The following is a 26215-nucleotide window of genomic DNA, read 5'->3' on the forward strand; positions in this document are numbered from 1 at the left end:
TTGAGTATCTTGTCAAAACTAACACAATCAGTACATTTTCCTGGTTGACTTGGAATGTGACAAGATAATGTAGAAAATAAATCAAACTTATAATAGATCAAAATGGCTAAAATTCAAGAGGAAGAAATAATAAGGTATTATCTAGCTGTGTATACATGTTAGCCTGTGATTGTATGGTTCAAAGAACAATTCTAATATTTTATAAAACCCTAAGTCTGTCTGTCTCTCTCTGTCTTTCTGTCTGTCCACCTGTAACGCTTTATTCATGCCCTGATTGGCTGATGGAAACAGCCAATCAGAGTGCTCCAAGCGTGGGGGAGCACCGCCATGATTCCAAAGCCATGCCAAAGACCAGACAGGGTGGGGGAGCCGAGGCCTCGGCTCTCCCACCCTGCTCCCTGCAAGAGGCAGAACAGTGGCAGCATGGAGCAATAGGTGGTGGCACTCCATCCCAGCCCCCTCCTGCCCCCCCCCATCATTGTTGACAGGCAGTTGGCTAATGTGCATATAAAGATGCATGTTGTCAGGGGGATTTTGCATTTATGCACCTTAGCATTTACTCCCTGTGTCAATTGGCTTGACCAACTATTATCATTGGCATGACCAGCCAAATGGCAATGAATAAAAGCTACCTGCAACAGTGAAAAGGAAAGAAGTGTCCCTCTAAATTGTAACATAATTCAGAATGGATACAAGCAGATGCAATCCCCATAAAAATCTTTGTTAGATTTGGTGGTGATCAAAATTGTAGTGTACCAGCGGATGAGCTGTAAGATGTTGTAAAGTGAATGCAGATTTACCATTCAGTGGATGCATCTACATGAAACGCTACTGCACAGTGGTTACTGCACATTTATTTAGTATTTCTATAAACAAGTGTATAAATAAATGTGCAGTAACCCAAGTTGCTATGCAGTAGTGCCAGCTAACACCTTTTTTTGTGACACTACTGTACAGTAGCATCACATCATGGTTTTTGCCACACAAAGCTACTGAGTAGGATTATCAGGCTACCAAACAGTTAGTGTCTCGTGTTGATGCACCAAGTGGGTGTACAATTGAGTGTACAGGCAAAGTGTCAGAATTGGACATAAACTTATTATCATAGTGACAAGCAGGTGAGGGGGCACCTGTTTCATTGTATATCTTGTTACAATCAGTTCTTTGTATCTTCTTTTTTTTACAAACCACCTGTTTATAACCCCACTACACGAATGATACATCTGTCAACCTACTTATGCTTAATAGGCACTCTTACTCTTGCTCTGATGCAATCTGATTAGAACGTGTTGGAGTAGACTCAATTAATTGAGTCTGCTGGAGTGTTTTTCATCAGAATGCTCTAGCATACTGCATTGTCTCATGTATTCATCATCCCTGTGTTTCAAAATGGTGACAGGGACAATTTAACTAAAGCTTATTGAATGTTAAACCACTCTAATTAAAACGCCTCTCCCAGAGCATGTGTATAGGTGGCCACAGTCCTTATTTATATCAGTTCCAAAATGGACTAATTCTAAGACTACTGACTCTTGAAGCCCTCTAAGATTCCATACAGTATTAATGGGTGCATCTACACATGCAATTAATGCGAAGCAATAAACTCTGGAGTTTATCGCTGCCAGGCATGCCATCTGCATGTGTACGTGGAACTTCTTCTTAGGAAGAACTTCTTCACAGTTCGAGTGGCCAGGGTCTGAAACGGGCTCCCAAGGGAGGTGGTGCTCTCCCCTACCCTGGGGGTCTTCAAGAGGAGGTTAGATGGGCATCTAGCTGGGGTCATCTAGACCCAGCACTCTTTCCTGCTTATGCAGGGGGTCGGACTCGATGATCTATTGAGGTCCCTTCCGATCCTAACATCTATGAATCGTTAAAGTTCCTGCCAAATACAGGTGGAGTGCTATGGATTTTTTGAAGAGAATATATTGAGCTTTGGATCTTCTTAATATCTAATAGCAGACTGGTTATATGTTGTTTTCATACTGAACTTTTGTAGTTATGTTTGATTTTTTTTTTTTTTTTTTTTTTTTTTTTTACAAGACATCATCTACGGGTGTTTACAGTAAGGATGGCTGAGTGTGAAAAGCCCTTATATGAACTGAACGACTATTACTATAGCAAAGCACAAGTAATTTGGTTCTGTCTGTACTTGCTTCTAGGTTTATTCCGATATACAGAGGACCAAGTCACACATATAAGGTACAAAGACTGACAGAATCGACTTGCTACACTTTTAGAATACAAGCGGTCAACGATGCTGGAGAAGGGCCTTTCTCAGAACTGTGCACTTTTTGCACCACCAAATCTATCCCACCTGCTATCAAAGGTATGTAGTAGCAGGGAGATAATGTATACATGTTTGCGTGTTGCCATGGACTAGTAAGAGGAAACTGTAGTAGGAAGATCGTTGTCTCCAAAGACAGTCCCTTGTTAACTGTAATAAATCCCGTATTCCACAGAAACATAGGAACACTGAGACTAATAGTAACTTTGTTATAGAAACAGGGACCATTGCTGTGGGCTAATGGAGAATTTTTTTTAAAGAGATGCTAGAATGTATATGTACATGTAGGATACTTGGAAAGGAGTGAATTTCATATCCTTTTAAGTTGCTGTGTAGTGTGTGTTCAACCATTAACATTCACTGAATGCTTAGGAGTTTAGTTTTCCTTCCATTCCTAAAACTCTCATTGATATATCACATGCATGTGATGGAAGACAATACCCAGATGCATTTTAAGAAGTTCTGCTTTGGAAAAAAGCAGTGTGACAACCAAATTCCATAGTTTTGCTCTAGATAACACTGTCCCTCTAATTTTATATATATATATATATATATATATATATATATATATATATATATATATATCTGAATGAAAACTTCACGGTTTCATTTCCATTTAAATTAGGTAGAGAGAGAGAGAGAGAGAGAGCTAATTTAAATAGAAATGAAACCGTGAAGTCCATATACAATGAATGAAGATTTATATATTATTTTTAACTGTTTTTCTATACAGCTGATATCTTGATTCATAACCTTTGGCTATTGGGTACCTTTTCAAGGATTTCACCAGGATTTTTTAACATTTACCATAGTTGTGTTACTTTAAACAGATTTCTGTGTTTATTTGGCACAAAATTCAAGTGTAAACAATATTTGTTCAGGGGAGAGTTCTCCTTATCCACTTTTGCCCTTTCCCTCTAGCCAAAGCATGCCCTTTTTGCCTGTATAACAAACTGAATGTTTAATGGTAGCAACCAAAGTGCAAACTGTCCAGAGACCCTGAGTACACACGTGTGGTAAAGCCTACTGCAGCATCACTGTTGTTGTTTGTTACCCAGGGTGGGTAGATTGACGCTTCCACAGGTACGCCAGCACACCATTCCTCAACCCATGCCTTGCAACCCAAAAGTGGGTCACAAGAATATATGAAAGGGTCACAAACACACTTTTAAAAATGGATTCTCCTTTAAAGGAGAAAAACATGGGAAACTGGGGCTTTTCATTTGCAGGCTGGCAGAGCTCCAGCCTGCGAGGGGCGGCTTGGGGCCTCATCTGCCCCATACACTGCAGGGTGAGGGCCTGGGGGTGGGGGGCAGCAGGTTGGGAGTGAGGGGCACTGAGTCAGGACTGGCCATCAATGTTTACAAATGTGTCCTGGTACAAAAGAGGTTGAGAACCGTTGTGCTAGCACATACAACAGTGACATCTTTATTTTGCTGTGACATACTGTATAATTGGCTCAAGGCTCTTTGGGGAGCAGGGTTTCACTAAGTGGAAAATGACCTTCTTACCTAAGTTTTCATTAAATGTGATTCACATTCTGGGCTGAATATAAGGCAGTTATGATATTTGACAAACACTGGGCTGTATAGGGGAAGGGAAGGAGTGGGAGGCGTAATAGTAGCAATACATCACAAACCATAGCAGCAAACCCTGCAATCTGAAAGCAATATAGGAGAGCAGAGAATTGTGTCCTGTCAAGAAGATAACAAAATGGGTCATTCTTGATACCTTTAAGTGTTGAGAGCCAATTAGAAGAGGACAGTTTTTTTTCCTGACCTAGGTTTTAGTCCATGGGTCCTTAACTTGTTTTAGATTCAAGGTGCCCCTCAGAAAACACCAACATTTAACTTTCACCTTTTTTTTTGTGACTATGGAAAAATAATTTGGAAAGTCTTCTGTTGCAGACCACTCAGAGCATAACAGAATGGTTTTGACACGTAACAGTGCTACTACTGCATTGCACCCTGTGGCATCCTTAAAAGGATTTCTCAGTACTGAAGGGTGCTGTGTCACCCTGGTTGAGAATTAATGTTTTGCTCTAAAACAGGTGGCCTTCTAGGTGGTGGCAAATGAATTTAGGATTAATGCAACATATGTAGCAACAGCTGTTTCTTTGATGGCTTGTCCTGTTTCTAGATGTCCCTAAGGCTGTAAAACATTGTTTTTCAAATGCATGTGTCCTTGCATGTGCATATATTAACCACTTGCTGAGGTGTTTTGCAACATGTGTTTGTAGATCCTTTCACAGTTTCACTTTTCAGCCGCATGCTCGCTCCCTGTCTGGCAAACAGCAGACTCTCATAGTCTGCCGCTGGTTGGTTTGATATCCACACAGGACAGATGCTCAGTTGTACATGTAAACATATTGCAGTCAATTAAAACTCTGTGGACTGTTGACTTACCATCTTGCTCTCATTGGGCAGAGAATATCTGTTGGCTTTCAGCTGATGAAAGACCACTTTGCAAGGTAGACGGGTTTTGTCTGCTGATGAATCAATTTTCCGTAAATGCTAGTGAAAACTTTGCGATAGGACCAGAAAGTTCAAATCTGATCCCCACCGAACTGTGAAGTGTTATTTAGATATTAATCCCAGTATTTGAAAGCTTCAGGAAACCAGAATGTGGAATGAAACCCATTCTGTATTGAACTCAATGGCAAGACTCCCACTGATCTCAGTGGAGTCTGAACTTCAATTCGTATAGCAAAAAAAATGTGTATTTGTCTTCTCTTTTGTTCCCTTCCATTTCAAACGCCAATTATCTGTAGCTTGTGCCTATGTTCTGGGGTCCTCACAAGTGGGCTGTGACATGAAGATGACTATTAGCCCAAAGGAGTACTCAGTCCTGTGTTACAGGATTTCATGAAAATTTAGCTCTTGCAATCATAGTCAATCATCTCATAACTCTCCACTTGGGAAGCACAATAGATACCATTTCAGTTGAGTTACAAAGTTCATAGCTTTCACTATACATGCTTCAGTAGTTCATATAGTTCTGAGCAAGGATCTGGTCTCTTTTATACTTACTTGTTGCTCTCAGAAGGTCAATTCAAAGGGCATCAGAAGCCAATTCAGATTTCACTGTGTAACTAAGTGTCCCATCTTCCATCCCTTACTCAGGCAAAACTCCCTTTGAGATTAAAGGGACAGGCCCCAAGTTTACAAAAAATAAAGACTCCCTCAACCTCCGGTTTTATTAACAGTATTTTGGCAATAGGAACACATTTATCGCTTACCAAGCCCTGCAAAGTCCTGCAGTTCTCTTTCTAAAAGCATTTTGTAATTGGTGTATAAAGCAGGAAGGTAATTCTCTCATAACGCATTTTACAGTAGTATATCTCTGATGCATACATGTTTTTTCTAGCCCCTCGAGTGACGCAGCTAGAGGGAAATGCCTGTGAAATCACCTGGGAAGTGGTTCCACCCATGAAAGGAGACCCTATCAGTTATGTTCTGCAGGTACTGGTTGGGAGAGAATCTGAATATAAACAGGTAGGAGAATGCCTGATGTTAAGATAACTAACTGATAATGTGATGGGATTTTTTTGTTTAACATTCGCCTTCACTGTACTTTGAGTTGGATCAGAGTATGGCATACTGTATACTCCCTATTCACTTCATGAAAACCAGAGGAAGCAAATCTGTTACATTTCCATTCTGACTAAAATCGTGGAAATATCAATTTAATATTTATTAAAGTAAAAAGTTCCTATTGTTTGTCAACACTTATGAGCATGGATGAGCATTGAAATAATTCTGTACGTCCTTGATTCTTTCTTAAAAACAAAATAAAAAATGAGCAAAAAAACCCAGCCATCTGCATTTGACTGCTGAGCTTAACAGAATATCAGGCCAGAGAAATGTAGTTCTGTATTGAAAGTATCCTGTCACCTTTGCCTCAGAGGGGCCTTGATTTGATTTAGAACTAGACCAAAGACAGTGGGGTGGAAAAGAGCATTTAGCTGGAAGCCCCAAGGAGTTGGGTGATGTAGACCTATACTTACCAAGGAGGAGCACCATTGACCAACTGGTCTCATAAACTAATATAATGTTTATGCTGGTAGCTGATGTACTTAAGTTTTATAATATTCTTCCAATAAACAGATAAGGGCCCATTTAAGTTCTTTTCCATGATTTTGTGCTCCTCTGTAGAATAATTATAGCTCATCATTAATAAGAACTGTAATGAGACCTTCATGGGATGGGAAGCAGATTCCCCTACTTCTTCCTACCATTTGGGTTTTTTTGCAGCTTTGCGTAAAGCAGCTGGTGCTGACTGTTGCTAGAGACAAGATGATGGGCATGATAAGCCACGGTTCTAACCTGCTTGAACGGTTGCTGGATTTCCATGGCAGACTTCCAGACATTCTAGGCAAGAGTTTGAAAATCTTGTGCCTTAAAAAAATGGATTCAAACAGTGAGTCCATTCTATGTAAGGTCTTCTACCTTACCCATCGCAAGGGTATCCAGTCTACTTTGTTCTATTGGTTTATTCTTGCATTATCATATGGACAAAAATATTTAAAAAATGAGGTAAGTAAAGTCCATGCAGATCTACCTGTAGGCTGGATTTGCATTGTGAAAATGCTGTTATTTGTTCCACATCTTTTCTGCCCATTGCTGCAGAATGAATGTTTTATCATTCTTTATTTTAAAAATAATGCATGTAGCCATATACAGAAATTACATTTGGGTCATTTCAAATGTTTGAAGCCAAAGATTTGACATCTGCCCGGAAACTGCCCAAGAGCAGTGCTACTGTTGGTGTTATACAACACTTAACCAATGGTTTACCTCATTCTGCCATCCATTCTACCATCCTTTCTGAAGTGGCCTCAGCATAATAGAGTATTTTTAAGTATTAACCATAGTGTTGATCACCTTCATGGAGAATAGTATGAAACTTCTTGTTTCTGTGATAATCAATTAATTCAGTTGTTATAGTTGAAAGACAGAAGTATAAGAAAGCAGAGAAATTAGAAAACTCTTTCAGGCATTTTATGTTTTAGGGTTTTTATTTCTCATTAATAAAACAAACATGAAAGCTAAGGCTCTTAATGATGCTTAGAGGGTTCAGTTGGTGTGCTCACATCTGACGCACTGGAAAAAGCTCCCGGCAAAGGTTCCCAAACTGATATTTTGAAACTTTGAATTAAGTAATTATGAGTGACTAATAATAAGCAACAAATGAGGGTGAATTCTGCATCCTTAATGAATCAGAAAACAACCTCACTCTTCAAAACACTTTACCCTCACCACAAATGCTGTTTGCTTTCTAAGTTTACATTAGTAATCTGTTTTATTCACTCTTGTAAGTGCAGTATTCATTAGGTATGTGTGACTGCTTCTGACTCCAGGGGCATATTATAAAGAAATGTTTTGTAAACTGCTTGGAAGATACACAGATGAAAGGCACTATAGAAGTGAAGACTGCTAAAAACATCCATAGAAATCAACCATACCTGAACTGTTGGGTGCTAATATGCAGCCCCCAGTGTGTTTTCCAGGAACTGTGAATACTATAGGAGGTGGGAGACAGAACAGTAACAGCATTAAGTGAACTTAAGGTCTGTTGGCAAAGTGATAAATGTAACAAGGAATGGGCCCCATTTCTGTTTATCTTGTTTTTATATTAATTATAGCTTTGAAGCTGATTGTATGCTTTGTAGAGCCTTTTCTTTTTGTTCATCTTGCCTAAATGATCTCAGATTCTAGGCTGTGTCCAGGCTCTGCAGCTAAGTACAGACAGTCAGAGAGGCTGAGCCTGAATCAGTTGAATCTTTGCAGGTTGGTCTAAGCTACGTAGATTGAACTGATAAAGCAAGTGAACAGGCATTCATATTTGATTCCAGAGATGCAGCTGCATGCTGCACTGGCCAAGGTCAGGAGGCAGGGGTTGCTAGAGCATGCCTTCCTGCTGGGCTGGAGCAGACAGCTTGAGCCAAGGCTAACCTGCGTACCCTGTGAGGGGGAGAAGTGCAAAGCATTCTGGGATGCTGGGGCACTGTGAGTTGACTTGAATCTGGAGGGGATCTGGGACAGAAGTTCAATAAACCGATTTAACCTAAATCAGTAAAGTCTGATACTACATCCATCCAGGTTTATCTTAAACTGGTTTCGGTGGATATTTTGAAAGTGGCTTATGTGCACCGAACTTCTGTTGTGTTACAGAACTGGTTGAACTGGTTTTTGTTCACGCATACAGGTTTGGGTTGTGTGCAATTTTTGTCCCTAGCCTACAGGATGTAGTCTGAGTCAGGGTGGGAGCCCAGAGGAACCATTGGTAATCAATCCTTTGGTTCTGGGACTGGTTTTATACCAGCCCAGGCAGACGTAAAACCATTTTTAGACTGGCTATTATCTACACTATGCTAGTTGTCCATAAGGGACATTGTTCAAGACCAGACTGGCAGAGCACAACACACTTTGATAATATTTCTTACATGACCTATTCTGTGCGCGCTGCAAGGGACTGGTGTAGGAATATGCCATTTCTAAACCTGCTAAGACTCCCCAGCCCAATGCAGTCTGTTTTCTGCCTTATGCTGTGAATTCCAGCAAAGAATCTGGTCTCTGGTGTTCATTTAAGGGGATCTAATAACTTGCAGAGTTCTATCAGAGCAGAGTCCAGCAAATCCCCTTGGAAGTGCTTGCTACTGAGCTAAATTCTGATTATTTTAAGCCAGCCCTCAGTTACCCTACACAGTAGGATTCTGGGTACAAAAAAGCAAGCTGGAAATCTGACTTCAAAGAGAAATGTTAAGTTTGAATTGTTATGGGATTTCCAAGGGTCTTTCCGTGCAGTGGGCACTTGAATAAAGTTTTAGCACAAGCATTAAGCTGTTTTGGCCTGGCAACCATGCCAGCTGCTGGTCTACACTCATGTTCCCACTATTTGTATAAGCAATTGAAGTAGCACCATTGAAAGATTTCCCTCAAGTCCTCCTCACGCACAAAGTGTGCGTGGTCCTCATAACTCAGTAATGCACACCTGGGGCTGGGGACCAAGATTCACTGTTTCCAATGCAAACTCTCTAATTAGTATAAGCTCCCTGAAGCAAGGACAGTTTTCATGGTTACCTGCTTAAATAGATTACTACTTCCCCTCCCACACAGATGAGCAAGGATAGTCAGAGCCTTGTCTTCATTCTCCAGTGTGCTAAACTAGAGCAGAGGGAGAAGTAATTTGCACCTGGAAGTGGTCTGCAATGGTTTATCCCTCCCTCATGGCACAAGGAAGAAGCAGAGTCATCCACATCCCTTTACACAGGACAGACTGTAAAGGTTTGCTCGTCAAGTCTATGGAGCATAGTGAGGTCTTCAGTCTTGATTATGGCACTTTTTATAGTTCTCGTTTAAAGAACACTATTACCGGGGATGATCATAGAAGCAGAGAAATATTCAGGATTGGGGTATATGCATAAAGATGTGACAGAAATCTATTTTGTAAAACGACCTTCAAAACAGACAAGTAGTAAACGTTTTATAACAGTTTTTTAAAGTGATAAAACCTGTTTGTTTTTTCAACCAACCAAAGTACAACTGTTTCCCTATGACACCAGTCAGCATTCCTGTCAGTTGCCAGGAGACCACTCATTTTGCAGGATCTGGACATTTTAATTGGGAAAACATGGTATAAGTCCATGGGGTAGCAGCTGTCTGGCTGCTGCCAGTTGATTTATTTCAGGTAAGCATAACTAGCAGATGACCAAAACATCCTTGCTCATTTAACTTTAATCTCAAGGACTTACTTTCAATAAAAAAATATGATAAAAAGCTCATGGACACGAACTCATGCAGAGACACCTTCAGCTGGAATAGAACAAACCAAATTGGACTGCAAAGTGCTTGTTACCTCTTCATTCTTGTAGAAAACTGTTTGCAAGATCACAATTTAAGCAAATGGGAGAAAGTTTGAGATTTGACATGTTGCGGGGGGGTTGCCCCTCAGGAATTCTGATAAAAACATTACTATGCAGGTAAATATACATTATGAAAAATTCACTGGGCTCCAAAATAGGATGGCATTCACTTTGTGTTTTAAATCATCCTGATCATTTTTACAGTAAGAGTTGGTTAGGTTTCGGTTTTTGCTTCAGTTTGTCATCTTAGATTTGCATCTTTTAAAAATCAAAAAAGAGGGTTGAACAAAGCGATAGACTTGACTATCAACAGAATACAACTAGGACAAGTAGGCATCCTCATCTGGAACTTTCAAAGATTATGGTTGTTGTAAATAAGGAATTTTCTTCCTCCCCCTTGTCTCTTCTGGGCTCTAATGAGTGATACATCATTCCACACACAGTCTCCGTGAACTCCGCTGATAGATTACTACTCCATGTGCTTAAAGCTGACAGAATCAACTTCCACAGATAAAGTTGCATTCGAGATGGACTGTCAAGAAGATACAGGAACCTGCGCTGAGGAGGCATCATGCAGCCTGCTGCTGCTGCTTCAATATTATTATTTTTTTTTTTTATTAAGCACCAAAATTACCTAGGCAATTTAAGGGCCTTCTGCTTCAATGTGCTCTCTATTGTGCCACAAGGACAAAAGTAGAGCACATATGCAGAATTAGAGTGGATCAATTCTGCCTCCCTTCCTCATCTTGAACAGTTCTATAGTTTGTGAATAACACCATTTACTTCAGTGGACTAGATGCCTTGCATTATAATGTGTCAGGGACATTGCAGCTCCTGCCCAGTGTTTTTTGCAGCAAGAATCAATAGAGCAAATGGGCTGTGAAGCAAATTATCAGTGGGATATAATAAGAGAAAGCATTATCCTTTAGGCAGTTGTAGCTCTATGAAATCTTTTAAGACTTGTACTCGGTATTAGCATTAACTATGATCTATTGCTGCAAGTGTTTGGTTGCATCTCAGAATGAAATATCTCCCCAGAGAGATGCATTTCAGGAAGTGTGCCAAGTAGGATTGCTGTTCATTTAAATACTGAGGTTGTAGCTGCTGAGAGCACCTGCTCCCCATAGGTAAAGAGAGGTTACTGTGCCTTGCCTTAGCTTGAGCAAAGAGCAAACTGATTAGAGCTGCAGACGCCACTGCAGTTTATGTACTACTTATGTACTATTTCAGCACATCCTACTAGTATAATTTACATGGGTATATAGTTACTAAATTTTTTATGATGTGACTTTACACAAGATTACAGTGATTTTACAAATGTGGAAGCTGTAGAGTCTGTGTCTACAGCCGGTGTAAAGGCAGATTACTTTGGTGTAAACATATTGCGTATCCAAACCCTATCTTTGAAAGAACGCATTAACTTCCTGTGAGGTAGACACTCCTATTGGTGGGGTGACTTCACTGTATTCAGATTACTAGCAAAAAATCTTACTCTAGGTTAGGGGTGGGCAAAATGGCAGATCTGGCCAGCAGCTGTACTCCATTTCCCAGCAGCCCCTGCCCGCATGGCTGGGGCCACTTTACATGGAGACCCCAGCTGCAGCTGCACTGGGATAGTGCAAGGCTGGGGTTGCCATGGATACTGGCCCCAGCCACACTGGCAAGGCAAACTGTAGGGCAGAGAGGCTGCTCTGCTGCTGCTGGGATCTTGCGGCAGGAGCAGCTTGGTCCGGGGCCAGGGCAGAGCCATGATCTGCAGCCTGCATGCTCTGGGCAGAGGCACGCAGGCAGTGGGTGGCAGCTCTGCCCCGGCTCTGGACCACGTTGTCACCACTGCAAGGAGCCGGGGCAGAGCTGAGACCCGCTGCGTACATGCCCCTGCCCAGAGCATGCAGGCTGCAGATCGCGGCTCTGCCCTGGCCCTGGACCAAGCTACTCGTGCCGCAAGATCCCAGCGGCTCCAGAGCAGCCCCGCTGCCCTGCCGTGCGCCTTGCTAGCGCTGCTGGGGCTGGTCTCCACGGCAGATCTGACGGAAAGCAAAAGGAACCAAGGAAGAAACAGTACACTCTTCTCCAGTCTCTCATTCTTGGGTCTGCCAAGTTCTTGTCTACTTTGCCTATAGAGGCAGAGGCTATGACAAACTAGTTAGACAGGAACCTACGTGACCATGCTCTCCCCTCCCTTGGCAAGTGGAAGGGGGCTAAGGATTTATCTACTTCTCCAGTTAGAATTTTATCCAGGGCATTTTATTTCCTGGAGCTCCTTGGGGTGCCTGAAAACCATGCAGTAGAAGTGAAGCATTTACTTTTCCCATTTCAGGAAGATAATGGAGCATTCCTATTCAATGAATGTAAAGAGCAGTCATTCTTTGAAGAGTGGCAGTCAGTGACACTGCAAGGCCTGCATTTATTCTTTATGATATTGCCTATCAATTTGGCTTTGTTTCAAGTAAAAAAGTAAACTGCTGCAAACAACTTGAGAGCTGACAGTCAAAAACTTGCTGTTGCTGCCTCTTCCAGCCTCAGCTGCGATAAATCTGTATTTGGAATTCAGCTGTCAGTAGTTTGATAACTGTGCAAAGCAGAAGAGAATTCAGCTTGTACTTCAGTAGCTGTAGTGCAATAGTAATAGAAATGTGGGCCAGGTTTTCCAAGCCTAGAAGCCAAAAGTTAGGTTCTTAATAAAGTGTCCTGATTTTTAAAATCATTGAGGGGTCAGCTGAGTTCAACAGCAATTGCTAGGGGTTCAGCACTTCTGCAGGTCAGGTCAGTAATTCACCTACTTTAAGTACTTGGATACTGAGGAGCCATCAATGCGACCTTTTTCCGAAGTCTTGCACTTGAATTCTGTTACTAAAATAAACAGGATACAGGAATTGGAGATATTGAGGTAGGAGGTGATGTTTCTTCAGTAGCACAGTTAGGAATGGGTAAGCAGGGCACCCAGCTTGAGTGCTGATTTAGAGGGAGCACCAGACTGGTGGACCCTAACGATCCTGGGCTGCAGCAACACCAGCTGTAAGCAGGGGAGATCATGCTGTGGCAGCAGCAGCTGGAGTCATTGAGTCCTTGGGCAGGTAAGAATGACATCCTATTTCTATCCTCCTTCCCCACTTTCTGATGCTCGGTACTTCCCAACACGTGTCACCGTACCCCCAGCCCTCCAGCAAAATTTGCCAGTTAGGCCTTTGATGTTTGTCAGTTCAATTTTTAACCACCAGTGTCTTATGTCCATTGGTGTTCTGCCACTTGAGGTTGCATGCATATTCATATAATCCAAGTAGCATATGCTGATGGGAGTTGTTTGCTACCAAAGCAAAATATACTACCTCTAAGGCTCTTGGGAATTAGGGGGACAATGTTTATTCATTATGTGCCATCAGAAGTGCATCTTGGGTGTAATGTTCTAATTTGCAACCCTATAATACAGTTTATGAGAGAGGAAAATAAATGATAGATTAGAACATAGTATAGTCTCTAAAAAGAGGAAATAGGAGGTCTGTCACTTCGATTATTTCAACCTGGATTGGGGACATGGGGCTTCTATACACATGCAGGGAGCATGCTCCGCTGCGCTGCAATTCCAGCATATCGGAGCAGAATCGAGTCTGCTGGAGTGTGGGAATTAACACGCTTCAACAGCCTCCAGTATCTCATGTATCAGTGTCGCCGCACTGAAAAATGGTGGTGGGGAACTTTGAACTAAAGCTCGTTCAGTAAAAGACTGAGGTTCTTAAATTGTTCTTTTGAATCTTGAATGTCTGTGGTTATGTTTGGGTGTCAGGATCTATATTTGCATAAACCATTGTGTGTTATTAAGGATGAATTTAATTTGTGTAAATTTTTAATCAACAGAGATTCATCTTTCTTGTTTCAAATAGCAAGTCAGGACACTCAATTGAACCTGGAATACTTGGATGTCAGTATACAATATAATAGCACTATCTATATGCACTAAAATTGTCACCATTGCTACCTTTCCTGACTTTTTTTTCTTCCTCCCCTACAGCTTTGCTTAATGAGATAGGAAATACTCATTCATTTTTATTAGACTTGTTTACAGTGTGACTGACTTCATGAATATTTTCGGTTGTGTGTGAGACTGTTATCTGGTTTGTTAAATATTAAGGCTCTTGAGGACAGCCTTGCTTGTTTATGACCATCTGGGCAATGGAGTTGGTAAAACTAATTAAGAATGGACATAATAAGAATGAAATAATAAGAATCCAGAGCTTAGCTTCTTAGCAAGAGGTCTGTTGGCCCTTTTAGAAGAAATAAAACTTTCACAAATGAGCGTGTTTTCTAAAAAGAAATTCAGACAGGTTTTCCTTTGATCACCATCCCATATTGCTTTTTGTTTATGAATAGGTCTTGCCCTCGTTTATTAGACTCCAGATATTTCTATCGTGGTCTACAGGACTTTGAAGTATAGAATGCAGTCTTGTCTTAGGGCCCTAGTGCATTTTTCTAACCTTGTGAAATTTGTTTAAATGTTGTCAAGTTCTGAATTATCAAAAATAGTTGCTTCTCCTCAGTAGTTCCAAGGCACAACTTGGTTTTGCACTATGCCAAAGTTTCTTGGTATTCTATATGGTATTCTTTATACTCTGTAAGTGGTGTGCTCCATACATTTCTGTACCAAAATCAGAAATACCTTTGTATGAGCCCATACAGAAACCTTTTTCATTGACTGTAGAATAACAACGTTTCAGTTGCATACTAAAAGTATTAAATTATAATTCTAAAGAACATAAAAAGTGCTTGTGGGGACCCTGCTGGTTTTGGGCTGCTATTCTACTCCTGCATTATCTTAATGAGGGTAGAACAAACATGACATATTCTCCAAAAACACTCTTGTGTGCTGCTATCCAAAATAAAGTAACTTTATCTAAAATACCTGTTCTGTCATGTGATTTATGTCTTCTGTATAATATTATCCAAGTCAAGGAAATATGCGGTAAATAGGAGTAAAATAATTGAAATTGTTAAAAATAGCACAGCTAATCAGTCTCAGAAGAATGTTACCTTTCTGTTCAGAATCATTTGCAACCTGTATATTCAGTAGGCTCCACTTTTTATTTCCAACGTTTTAATGACGGTGAGTGTTCCCCCTGAATAGAAAACATGGATGCATAGGAAACTGGACTTGGGAAGTATTTCAGGTGTGTATGAGAGAGAGAGTGGAGAGCTAACCATTCCCTTCCACCAGTTCTCCAGTCTCATACATCACCTTACCTACCAAGTGATCCCTCTGTATGGGGAAAAAAGCTTCCAAGACTAGTCTTAAAAATCTATCAAGAGGTGCAAAAAAAATGAAGGCTCTGCTTAATGATTCAATGCCCCTTTGCTGGGGGAAGTAGGAGTGCTAATCAAATGTCATATCCTTGTCCCTGGCTAGCGTTCCATATCTCATTCCTCTTGGTGCATTTCATCATTCTTAACCTCAGACAATCTCAGAAAACTTCTTTACCGTTGGATGAATTGGACAAGCTACACAGGGTATGCTGTAGAATCCTCATTAGAGGTTTTCAAGAAGCTGAATAGGCTTTGAACTAGAGAGTATAGTTTAAGACTGCATCCTATATTTGCATGGGGGGAGCGGGGGCAGGGTAAAGGGAAAGAGGATTGGACTAGATGATCCTTGAGGCCTAAATGACAAGAATTATGTCCAGATATTCACAGTGGGCCTGATTGTTATCCATGTTGAACCCTGAATGTTCTTTAACTTCACTCATTCCTATTTGAAATGGTAAGGTGCAGTACTTAGTCTGTCCTCCATAATGGAAATATGGCCCTCATTTTATTAGTGGAGAGAACTAAGCTTTTGGGGAATCCCCTCCAGAGGTAGTGCCAGTTTGCCTAGCATTGTAACAAATGGCAAAACTGACAACTAAATACATATCACTTTTATTAAGGAAGCCGTGTATGGACTTCTCTAGTCTCGAGAAAATTGGGCAAACTTCCAGTGAAGTCAGTGAGATGTGTTGTCTGATACAGACTCTAGCTATGCGTAAATGCTGCAGTTATGCAGGTTAATGGAGCACACAATAATAGCCTGCCCACTGCAAGGAGAGAGGATACATACTTTACATTTACTCTAATATTCAGCTAGAATCAAGACCACACCTAAAAGCTGCAGTAGTCAGGGACCATAGGAACACACAGATGGTCATTATTACCAAACTAGCAAATTGCCCATCAAGCATGACGGGAAGGGTTCAAATAATGCCCCTTCCCTGTGTCCGGCTGGGCAGCACCTGTGCAGCCCACAGAGGGGCGCTGCTGCCCTCGTCCCCACCCCCACCCCCAGGCCCTGCTCCTAGGTGGCGGCAGCGCTCCGTCTCTACCCACCCACATGTACCCGCTAGGGCCTTCCCAAATACCCCCAGGGGTATGTGTACCCCCATTTGACACCCCCTCTTTTATATTATAGTAGTGCCAAAGACTCCTGTAGAAGATTGGGGCACTATACTACATAGTGTACAAATGCATGTGAAAGCTTTAGGTTTAGGGCACTTTGCTCCAGGAGTGTGAGGGGTGGCGCTTTAATTAGAGTGGCTCTGAGAACTGCTCTAATTAAAGTGCCAGTGTCTTATGTATCAGTGTCCCTGCACTTCAAAATGGTGGCAGGGGCACTTGGACTAAAGCTCATTTGATGAGCTTTAGTTCAAGTGCCCGCACTGCCATTTTGAAGTGCGGGGACGCTGATACGTGAGAAGCTGCTGGAGCACAGTCATTGCCACGCTGCAGTATTCTCGATTAATCGAATCTGCTCCAATGTGCTGCACATCAGAGCAGCCTCCGCGCTCACATACAGACACCCCGGGTATTTACATGGCCATAGCACCTCCTCAGACACAGGAAAATGATGTTACTCTGTTTTATGTACTGGGAGCTGAGGCACTTGGGATATGGTCTGTAGCAAAGTGAGGGATTGAACCTCAGCTCTAGAGTTAATACCCTATCTTTATTCTCTTAGAAGACTGTTAGATAGACAAAACTGCTAATCAGGAAGGTTAAATCTACATTGTTTTAATTTTCTTACAAATGTTAAGATATTAGCTGTTAAAATGGTTCATTTGTTCATTACGTCCAGCATTTGATGAGATCTTGACTAGCTTCTTTGTCAAACTGACCACTTCCTTTCTCTGTGCAAAGGCAAAAGTTGTCAGTACACCTGTTGTCATGTTTACAGGGCCAGGTCCTCAGCTGGTGTAAATCAGCATAGCTCCATTGCAATTAAGCAGCATTTAAATCAATGAAGTTACGCCAGTTTATACCAGTTAATTGTCTTTTCAAAAGAGGACTCTGTCTTTAATTTAATGCTGACCCAGAGTGTTACTGTGTGTTTTGCCCTAATGAATGTTTCTTGAAGAAGTTCACATTTCATTTCAAGGTCCTTGATTTGTTTCTGGGAAATTTCAACGTTTATCCAGCTTTCTTTGTCATCTATATTTATTAGTCCTTAAAGAAGATCTGAGTCTTTCTCTAACTGTGATTTAACCATATTTAGCCTCTAGTTTCCTTAGCGTACTCCTTTCCTATTGGAGGAGACAAGCAACCAAATGAATTCATTCAATTATATATTATTTTAAAAATTAGGATTATTTGCTTATATCCAAGCCCTAGCATTATTTAAACATAACATTCCTATTTTCACGTTGGGATTTTATTGGATTTTTGTTTTGTTTCAGCCACGTCTTCAAGGTGGTTAATTTAATGGCAATAACATCTAGAACAGGGGTGGGCAAAATAAGGCCTGCAGGCTGGATCCAGCCCGTGGAGGGGCTTTGTCCCGCCTGGCCCAGGCACCACCTGGCTGTGGTGCATCCTGCCACCCTTGGGCACGCAGTGGGGCTAGGGGCGGCTCCACAACTGGACTGGCTTTCTACACAGCCCAGGCACTGGCAGCTCCTTCTGGCTGACTGCTTCTTGAGCACCTCCTGTCTTGGAGAGTCCACAATTTCCCTAGGCAGTCTGGTCACTGCTTCACTATTCTCATGGTGAAGATGGTTTTTCAAGGTATCCAATCTAAATTTACTTTGCTACAACTTCAAGCCATTAATCCATATCCTCCTCTCTTCAGCAAGAGAAAAAGTGCTTTCTCTCTTCTTTATGGCAGCCATTCAAGTATTTGAAGACTACTATCATGTCTCCTCAAGTGCCTTTTTCACAAGCTGAACTTTTCCTAGCTCCTTCAGCCTCTTCTCATATAACTTGTCTTCCACGCCCTTGGTCATCTTTGTTGCCTGCCTCAGGACCCTCTCTTAACTTCCTTTTTAAAAAGTGGAACCTAGAACTGCATACAGGACTCCAGCTGAGGCCTAACCAGTGCCAAGTAGAGAGGCACCATCACCTCCCATGTCTTGCATGTAATGCTTCTATTGATGCAACCCAAAACCACGCTCACTTTTTTGTGTGGCTGCATCACACTGCAAACGTATATTGAGTCTGTGGTCTACCAGGACTCCCAAGCCCTTTTCCATAAAGCTGCCATGCAGCCAAGTGGCCCCCATTTTGTATTTGTGTTTTTGATTATTCCTCCCAAGGTATAGCACCTTGCATTTGTCCTCATTGAACTTCATCCTGTTAGCTCTAGCCCAACTTTTTAATCTGTCGAGAACATGATACATTAGAATTCCAGATCCTGAGACAGGGGAAAGTATGAGGTCAGCAAAATGACAGTACTAGATTTCAAAAAGACTGATTTCATCTGATTCAAGGAGCTGATAGGCATGGTGCCATGAGAGGATACATTGAAGGATGAAGGTGCCCAGAAAGACTGGGAACTTCTAAGGGGCAAATATTGGAAGCCCAACAAGAAACTGTTGCAGGATGATGGGAGCACAAGAAGAATGGCAAGAGATGAATGTGGCTGCGCAAGGAGCTTCCAAAATGCCTCAAATGCAAAAGGAAAACATACAGGCAATGGAAGAATGGTCGGGTCATCCAGGACATGTACCAGGAAATAGTAAGAACCTGCAGGGACAAAGTCAGGAAGAAAAAGATAAAGAATGAGCTGCACCTGGTGAAGGAGGCTAAGGACAACAAGAGGTTTCTATAAGTGTGTTGGCCAGAAAAGAAGGACCAAGGAAGCCATAGGTGGCGGAAGGCCGGGGCTAACAGGGCTTAGCCTCCCCAAATGTAGGCAGCCTGGGCATGGGCTCTGGGTGGCTGCAGCTGCTGGGGTGCAGACAAAGACCAGCGGAGGCTGGAGGTGGCTGGGAAATCAGTCCGGCCTGGCCGTGTGTGGATCAGCGCCCAGCTAGTAAATGTGTGGACGGAAAGGTGTGCGGTGGAGGGAAGGGGAGTGAGGGCTGATTGAGGCTCCCATGGAGGGGTGGTGAATGGAGCTGTGGGGTGGGTCATGGGATGCTTGCTGCCCGGGTGGCTTTTCCAGGGGTACAGGGAGACTTCTGCCGCTGCCCACACTCCCGGGGCAGGCACAGGGGATATGTGCCCCCCGATCTGTGCTGTACATGGGGCAGAGGCGGGCTGCCACTGCAGGCTGCACTCCACACCCTGCTACTAGTGCCCCGGGAGCGGCACAATGCCACATGCCTCCCGCTGCCAGGCAGGCACCACAGCCAGTGCGCGGGAGGCACGTGGTACTGCTCCTGGGCCACCAGCAGCAGGGTGCAGAGTGCAGCCCGCAGCAGCAGCCCACCTCTGCCCCACGCACAGATCAGGGGGTACATGCCCCCCCCCCATGCCTGCCCCAGCGATGCATGCAGTGGTGGGAGCCCTCCCACGACCCAGACAAGCTGCCTGGGCTCCGAGTACCACATAACCTGTCCTAGCCCCAGGGCCCCATTCATTCTTGCCTCTGCCCCTGACCCACTCCCTTACCACGGGAGCCTCGGTCTGCCCCCCCACACCCCTTTCCCATGACAGATGTGCTTGCTGGGGGGGCAGTTGTGTATGTGCTTGCCCCCCCCCCCATCATATTTTCTTCCTCCACCTATGAAGGAAGCTGTGGGTCCTCTGTTAACAAACCAGGGGGAACCCCTAACTGAATATACAAAGAAGGCAGTTACTCAACAGGTACTTTGCCTCAGTCTTCACAAAATAACTAAGCTGCCAGACACCTATTAGGTATTATCTGGATAAGGAAGGGGGCAAGCTGAGGGACCAGATAACAGAAGAGACAGTCGGAGAGCTTTTCTTGGATCTGAATGAATTCAAGTCGACAGGGTCAGGTGGACCTTATCCCTGGGTCCTGCAGGAACTGACCTCGGAGCCTTTGGCAGTGATCTGCATGAAGTTGTGGGAGATGGGCCAGATACCAGAGGACTAGAAAAGGGCCAGTATGGTACCCCTCTTTAAAAAAGGCCAGAAAGAGGACCTAAGAAATTACAGACTGGTTAGCCTCATCTCAATACCAGGGAAGTTACTGGAGCATATCCTAAGGAAGGCCATTTGCAAGTATCTGAAGGAGGAAAGACTGATCACAAGCAGCCAGCATGGATTTATGAAAAACAAATCATGCCAAACAAACCTGATCTCCTCCTTTGATAACATAACTACTTGGGTAGATAGAGGTAATGCGGTGGATATAGTGTAACTGGACTTCAGCAAGGCTTTTGACAAGATCCCGCACAGCCTCATAAACAAACTGGAAAAATGTGGGCTGGATAAAACTACTACAAAGTGGATAGATAACTGGCTCAGTTGCTGTAAGCAAAGGGTAATGATTAATAGGCCAATGTTAGAATGGCAGCAAGTTTTGAGTGGACTCCCACAGGGGTCTGTTCTGAACCCAGTGCTGTTCAACATTTTTATTAATGATTTGGATGTTAAGACAGCTTCTTGGGCAAGTTTGCAGACAACACAAACCGGAAGAATTGGGAACACATTGGAGGATGAGCGCGCTGTTCAAATGAAGGCCTCCTCACCTGAGCACTCCCCTTTCTTTGGGTGTTTGATGTTCTATTTCATATTCTAAATCTACATGGAAGAATTTTTGCATTTTAAGTTTTTTCTTGTTTTCCATCAAGAAACTAGAACTCATCTCTGCAAGAGAACAGAAGGTATTAGCAGCTTCCTATTCCTGTTTTGGGGGAAAAGGGAAACTGGTTAAAAAGGAGGCAAGAAAAGATCTTCAAGAGCTGAGGAGAAGGAAGCATATGTTAGTTGTTGTTCAGGAGATTTAAGCACCGTGGAACATATTATATTTATTGTATTTCAGTATTCAATAAAATTCCAGTCTTATCAATTTTTCTACATGTATTGTTTTATTTGGAGAGGTCACAAAGAAATCCCTTTCACTTTTTTCAGTTCTGTCTCAGTTCTTGCTCCTAGGTGTGTGTGCAGATTCATGATTCACGTATTCTCTCTTGTAGTGATTCACACACTCTGAGTCATGAATTCCCTGAATCATATTAGCATAAATAGGTGAAGTGTTGGGTATGTTACCAGACTGGATAAGGTGCAATGGAGGGGAGATTTTTCTTGTTTTACTAATTCTCAAGATGCTACGTATAGGTCAAGCATTGGCTCCTAAGGGAAAGCTGAAGAAAGTGGCTGCAAAATGACTGCATGGAAGCAAGCATTGTAACTAATTTAGGATTTGTCTAAGGCTATTTTTCAGTAAATTGGTTTTGTGATTTTTCTTCATTTCTTGGCCAAGTGTAGCCATCAGAGTTGTGAGTCAGATGCCTGATAGGCAGAATACGGCCCAAATATGAATTTATATTGTTGTTCTGTTAAAGCCTGACTTTAATGATGCTCATTTTATTTTCTTCATGCACAAACTGTTGCTTCCTGAGACCGAGTTACTGCTTGAAATCTCTTCTCCTTGTTGTTTTTTTCTTTTTGTTTTTTAAAAATATATTCTCGGGTAGTATATTATAAGAATTGCCATATTTGGTCATTTCTTATGCACTACCCTATGCTCCACGTTCTCACTGTTGTAACCTACTCGGGGCATGTTGAAATCTCCAGAGAAGTAGTTGGAATGCTTTTTAAAGGGGTTCAGATTTTGCAGTCCACTTCAAAGCTCTGGTCAAAATTGTGGCAGACCCAAAAAGTTCCCTGTCTTCATTTGAACATGACCGAGTCAAGACGGTAGGTTTCATAAAACGTTGATGATTGCATCTGAAATAAAATATTTGCAATCCAGAGTTCTCGCAAATGATGTTCTGTCCCGGATAGCACAATGGTATTTTTGATGTTGAGATGAGAAAACCATTAACACAAGAAAGACTATTGCTGCTTTCTGTAGTTGACTGACACTTTTTAAAAAAAATGTTTTTGAAGGTCTACAAGGGAGATGAGACGACATTCCAAATCTCAGGCCTTCAGGTCAACACAGACTACCGGTTCCGCGTCTGCGTATGCCGCCGATGCTTGGATACCTCACAGGAACTTAGTGGACCTTTCAGCCCATCTGTTGCCTTTCTACTCCAGCGAAGTGAGATCATGCTTTCAGGGGAAATGGGAAGTGTAGATGATCCTAAGATAAAGAGCATGATGCCTACTGATGAACAGTTTGCAGCCCTAATTGTTATTGGCTTTGCAACTTTGTCAATTGTATTTGCCTTTATATTACAATACTTCTTTATGAAGTAGAGAATCCAATGACAGTTTGAAGTATGAATTTAACTAATGCTACGCATTATAATCCACACATTTATTCAGATATTCCTTTTTGAAATCTTTTTGTTCTACCATGCATTTTATATATTTCTCTTGTTTTTACAGTTCTAGCTAAGAGAAAGATAAATCAGTGTTTTGATGCACCTTTTTGAAATTCAAAACTTGGAAGTGGTCAAACTGGAGAAATGAACCAGATAACAAAAGCAACGTGTTGTTTTTTTTTTCCTTCACAGTTTCAGAATTGTCACCCATTTGCTGTTCATTGTTTTATTTTTTATCACAGAAGTCCTTACAGTCTTTCCTGTATTGTTACTTTTTAGCAAATTATAATCATCAGTCACTACTTTTCTCTTCTTTATCTGTAAACATTAATCACAAGTGTGTATAGTGGTAAGGCTAGAATGAAGTGTTAGTCAGCAGTACCAGGTTTTCATTGACCAGTATTATCAATGTTACCTATGATTATTCACTACAATACATTTGCCCCAGTTTTTTTCAAGATACAGTGTACACTCAGTTACTTTAACTATGCTTAGTGCATTTAAATCGAAACAATATACTGCAGTCTAAAACCTTTTAATGATCTGTTACTTTTACAGTTACAACACTATGAATTGTCTACGTAAGAAATCAAAGCCAAACTGCATATAAATTATGAAGCATTAGGTTTTTTTTAATCATTTTGATTCATAGCAGTAACTTTAAGAGGGCATTGTGCAATAGTTAGTTATTCCCATGTTCAGCTGTTAAAAGCTGCTTGACCCTGTTTATTTGTCATTGTATATAACTACTCCTAATCTAATCACTAGATATTATTGTATTCTATTACGTTCAGTCTGATTTATGTAATTGGAGCTGGTGACAGCTTACTGCCTCTACTGATCATGTAAGATTTACACCCACAAGCAGCATTTTAGTCAATCAGTCACTTTTAAAGAAGGCTCCATTTCTTGGCGGTATCCGTTATAAGACCAGATAATTCATTTGATGCCTATATTCCTATTATTGCATCAAAATATTGGATACATTGCAGAAATCAGAGTGATCCAGATTTATCTTTCTTGTTCTTGCGGCAGTGGCCCAGACATACATGTTTTAATTCATGGAGATACTAGATTTTTAACAAAGTCATTTGGGTTATTTATATTGAAGTCAACAATGTGCGAGTACCTCAGGGACTTAAATGAGCTGGAGGTGCAAATCAATTCCAAAAGGGTGCAACAGACACACACCATGTATTTCCCTGCCTCTTGTTTTTGTATATTTTTGCTATATCTTGATTTTGCTTTTGTCATAGCTATTTCATGCTCTATGTTGTCTAAGATTCAGTGTCCTGTACTAGCATACTATTCCCTTAACCAAAGTAATGGGGAAACCAACATTATTTTGTTTTAGGTTTATTTATACTATATACTGCATACAGTACTTTAAATGCCAATTACAGTGCAATCTTTTATTTATTGTAAAAAAAAAAATAAAAAATAAAAAGTGTACTTATGTACTAATTTTTTCCCTCTTGTAGCATGTTATATTTTGTCTGTTTTATACTGTTGTACTTTTTAGGTCCACTTTTTCACCCGGCAGCATTCCTAGTATTATTAACCTTCTTATGTTTTCTTGTGTTTTGAAGATGGGAGCATCTAGTGCATTCAATGCCAAAAAAACCCCATTATCAGTGATTGAAACGTTTACATGTATCCAAAAAGCATAATCATCTCTTGAAAGAAAGTGCTAAGATCAATGACTTCTTCTGTGTGCCTCTAGATGTAGCAAATATTAGAAATGTTTGGTATTTTGTTAATGACTATAATTAGTTTAATTTAGCCTTGCAGACTAATGACATTGAACTAAATATATATATATTTTTTTGTTTCTGCCAAAGTCATGGCTTGTCAAATTTATTTACATTTTATTTAAATTTATTTGTGATATGGAAATGTTGTGACCTTGCCTTACATCGGTATTTTTTGAGCAAAGCATACGCAACTGTTTTCAACAGGGGGAGATCAGGTGTATTTTTTAAAACAATGAAAAACACAGTGATTTGGAAACTCACATTTGAATAGATTCCCTTTTTTATTTTGGAATACTCTTTTAGCATTGCTGCTACAAAATCCAGGCCTGGCATCTTTTTTTTCTTCAATAGTGTAATACATTTTTTTTAAATGTGTTTTAGGTAATTTGTTTGTTTCAAAATGTTGCATATATGGGGTGTAGCAGCAAGCAGAAGTGTAGAGAACAGAAACCTGTAACACTTTATGTGAAGTGTTTCTGACATGACTGATTCATTTGGTATCTCATCGTAATGACAACAATCAAAAAATCCAGCTCAACTCCCATTGAAGGTAATGGTGAAAGACTTTTATGGGATTTGGAACAGGCCCAAAATAAGTTAATTTTATATCTTCATTTACTTTGTATATACTGCCATAGCATTCTGTTATAATTCATCTTTAATGTAAACATAAAATAAAGTGTTACAGGTTTAAACCTTTCCTGTTTGTACTTCCATTACCAATTAATGCAGTTTACTGATGCTTCAGGTTTTTCTCTGTCTTTATACCCTTCCTTGGCCCAAATATTCATCATATGAACCAAATTCCAAAGCCCTCTGCTCTTCATGAAATTGTTACAGGAAAAAAAAAGGAAAAAAAAAAGGAAAAATAAGTATTTTAAAAATTATTAAAAAGGAAAGAAACATTTTATATTATCTGCCTTTTTTCTTTTTGAACTTGAAATGTAGTTTTCTAATCTGTTTTGTTGGCTACAGTAGTTCAGTATTCAATGTCACAATTGAGAAGTGCCCTAATTGAATGTGTATGAACGTTATCCTTGCACAATTCTTTAAATTGAAAAAATAAAATAAAATGTTTTTACCTCACTATGGGAACATACATTCCAAGCTTTTCAACTTTAAGAGAAAAATAATCATAAGTTTTTCTTGTATTGTAAATTTTAGACTATTTCATAAGCATTGTATTAAAACTGCCATATCAATTTTAATGTATAGATTTTGCAAATACTACGCTATGTATGTAAGACTTAACTGTATCTGTAGTGTATATGTAATATATTTATGCCCAATAAATGTTTTAATTCTTTCTGACATGAGCAGAAATGATTTCTGACTTAACGCTCTCCATCCATTCACATTTTTTCCTGCTGTTCCCATCAGATAATGGAGTTACAGCAATGTAAAGTTAACATAAAGAGCTGTGAATCAACTGCTGGTTTGAAAATTTAATGATTTTCCATTTTTGAGCAAGGCTCAAGTTCCCCTGTTGAGTTTAGTATGATAGTTAGCCTCTCCTGTGATCATATCAGGATTATCTTTACCAGCTATTAGGAGAGTGCATGTTAAGTGGTTGTCAAAGGCCATTAGCTTTCTGTAGTTATCCTAATGGATGCTGTAATCCCACCAGATCACTAAAATCAGCCTTGGGTTAATTAAGCCTCACTAAAATAGAAAT

General features: G+C 40.9%; 1 protein-coding gene across 5 annotated transcripts in view; it reads left to right on the forward strand.

Moving 5' to 3' along the window:
* FNDC3B (fibronectin type III domain containing 3B) overlaps window positions 1-25851 on the forward strand; it is a 362994-nt gene extending 337143 nt beyond the window's left edge. For all 5 annotated transcript variants that reach the window (XM_059731146.1, XM_059731145.1, XM_059731149.1 and 2 more), the window contains 3 exons: window positions 2160-2326; window positions 5651-5778; window positions 22407-25851. In XM_059731146.1, the coding sequence (XP_059587129.1) occupies window positions 2160-2326; window positions 5651-5778; window positions 22407-22718 (607 nt within the window). In that variant the 3' untranslated portion in view covers window positions 22719-25851. The remainder of the gene's footprint in view (window positions 1-2159; window positions 2327-5650; window positions 5779-22406) is intronic.
* Window positions 25852-26215: the final 364 nt, after the last annotated feature.

Source organism: Alligator mississippiensis, chromosome 7 (assembly GCF_030867095.1).
Source record: "Alligator mississippiensis isolate rAllMis1 chromosome 7, rAllMis1, whole genome shotgun sequence".
NCBI lineage: Eukaryota > Metazoa > Chordata > Crocodylia > Alligatoridae > Alligator > Alligator mississippiensis.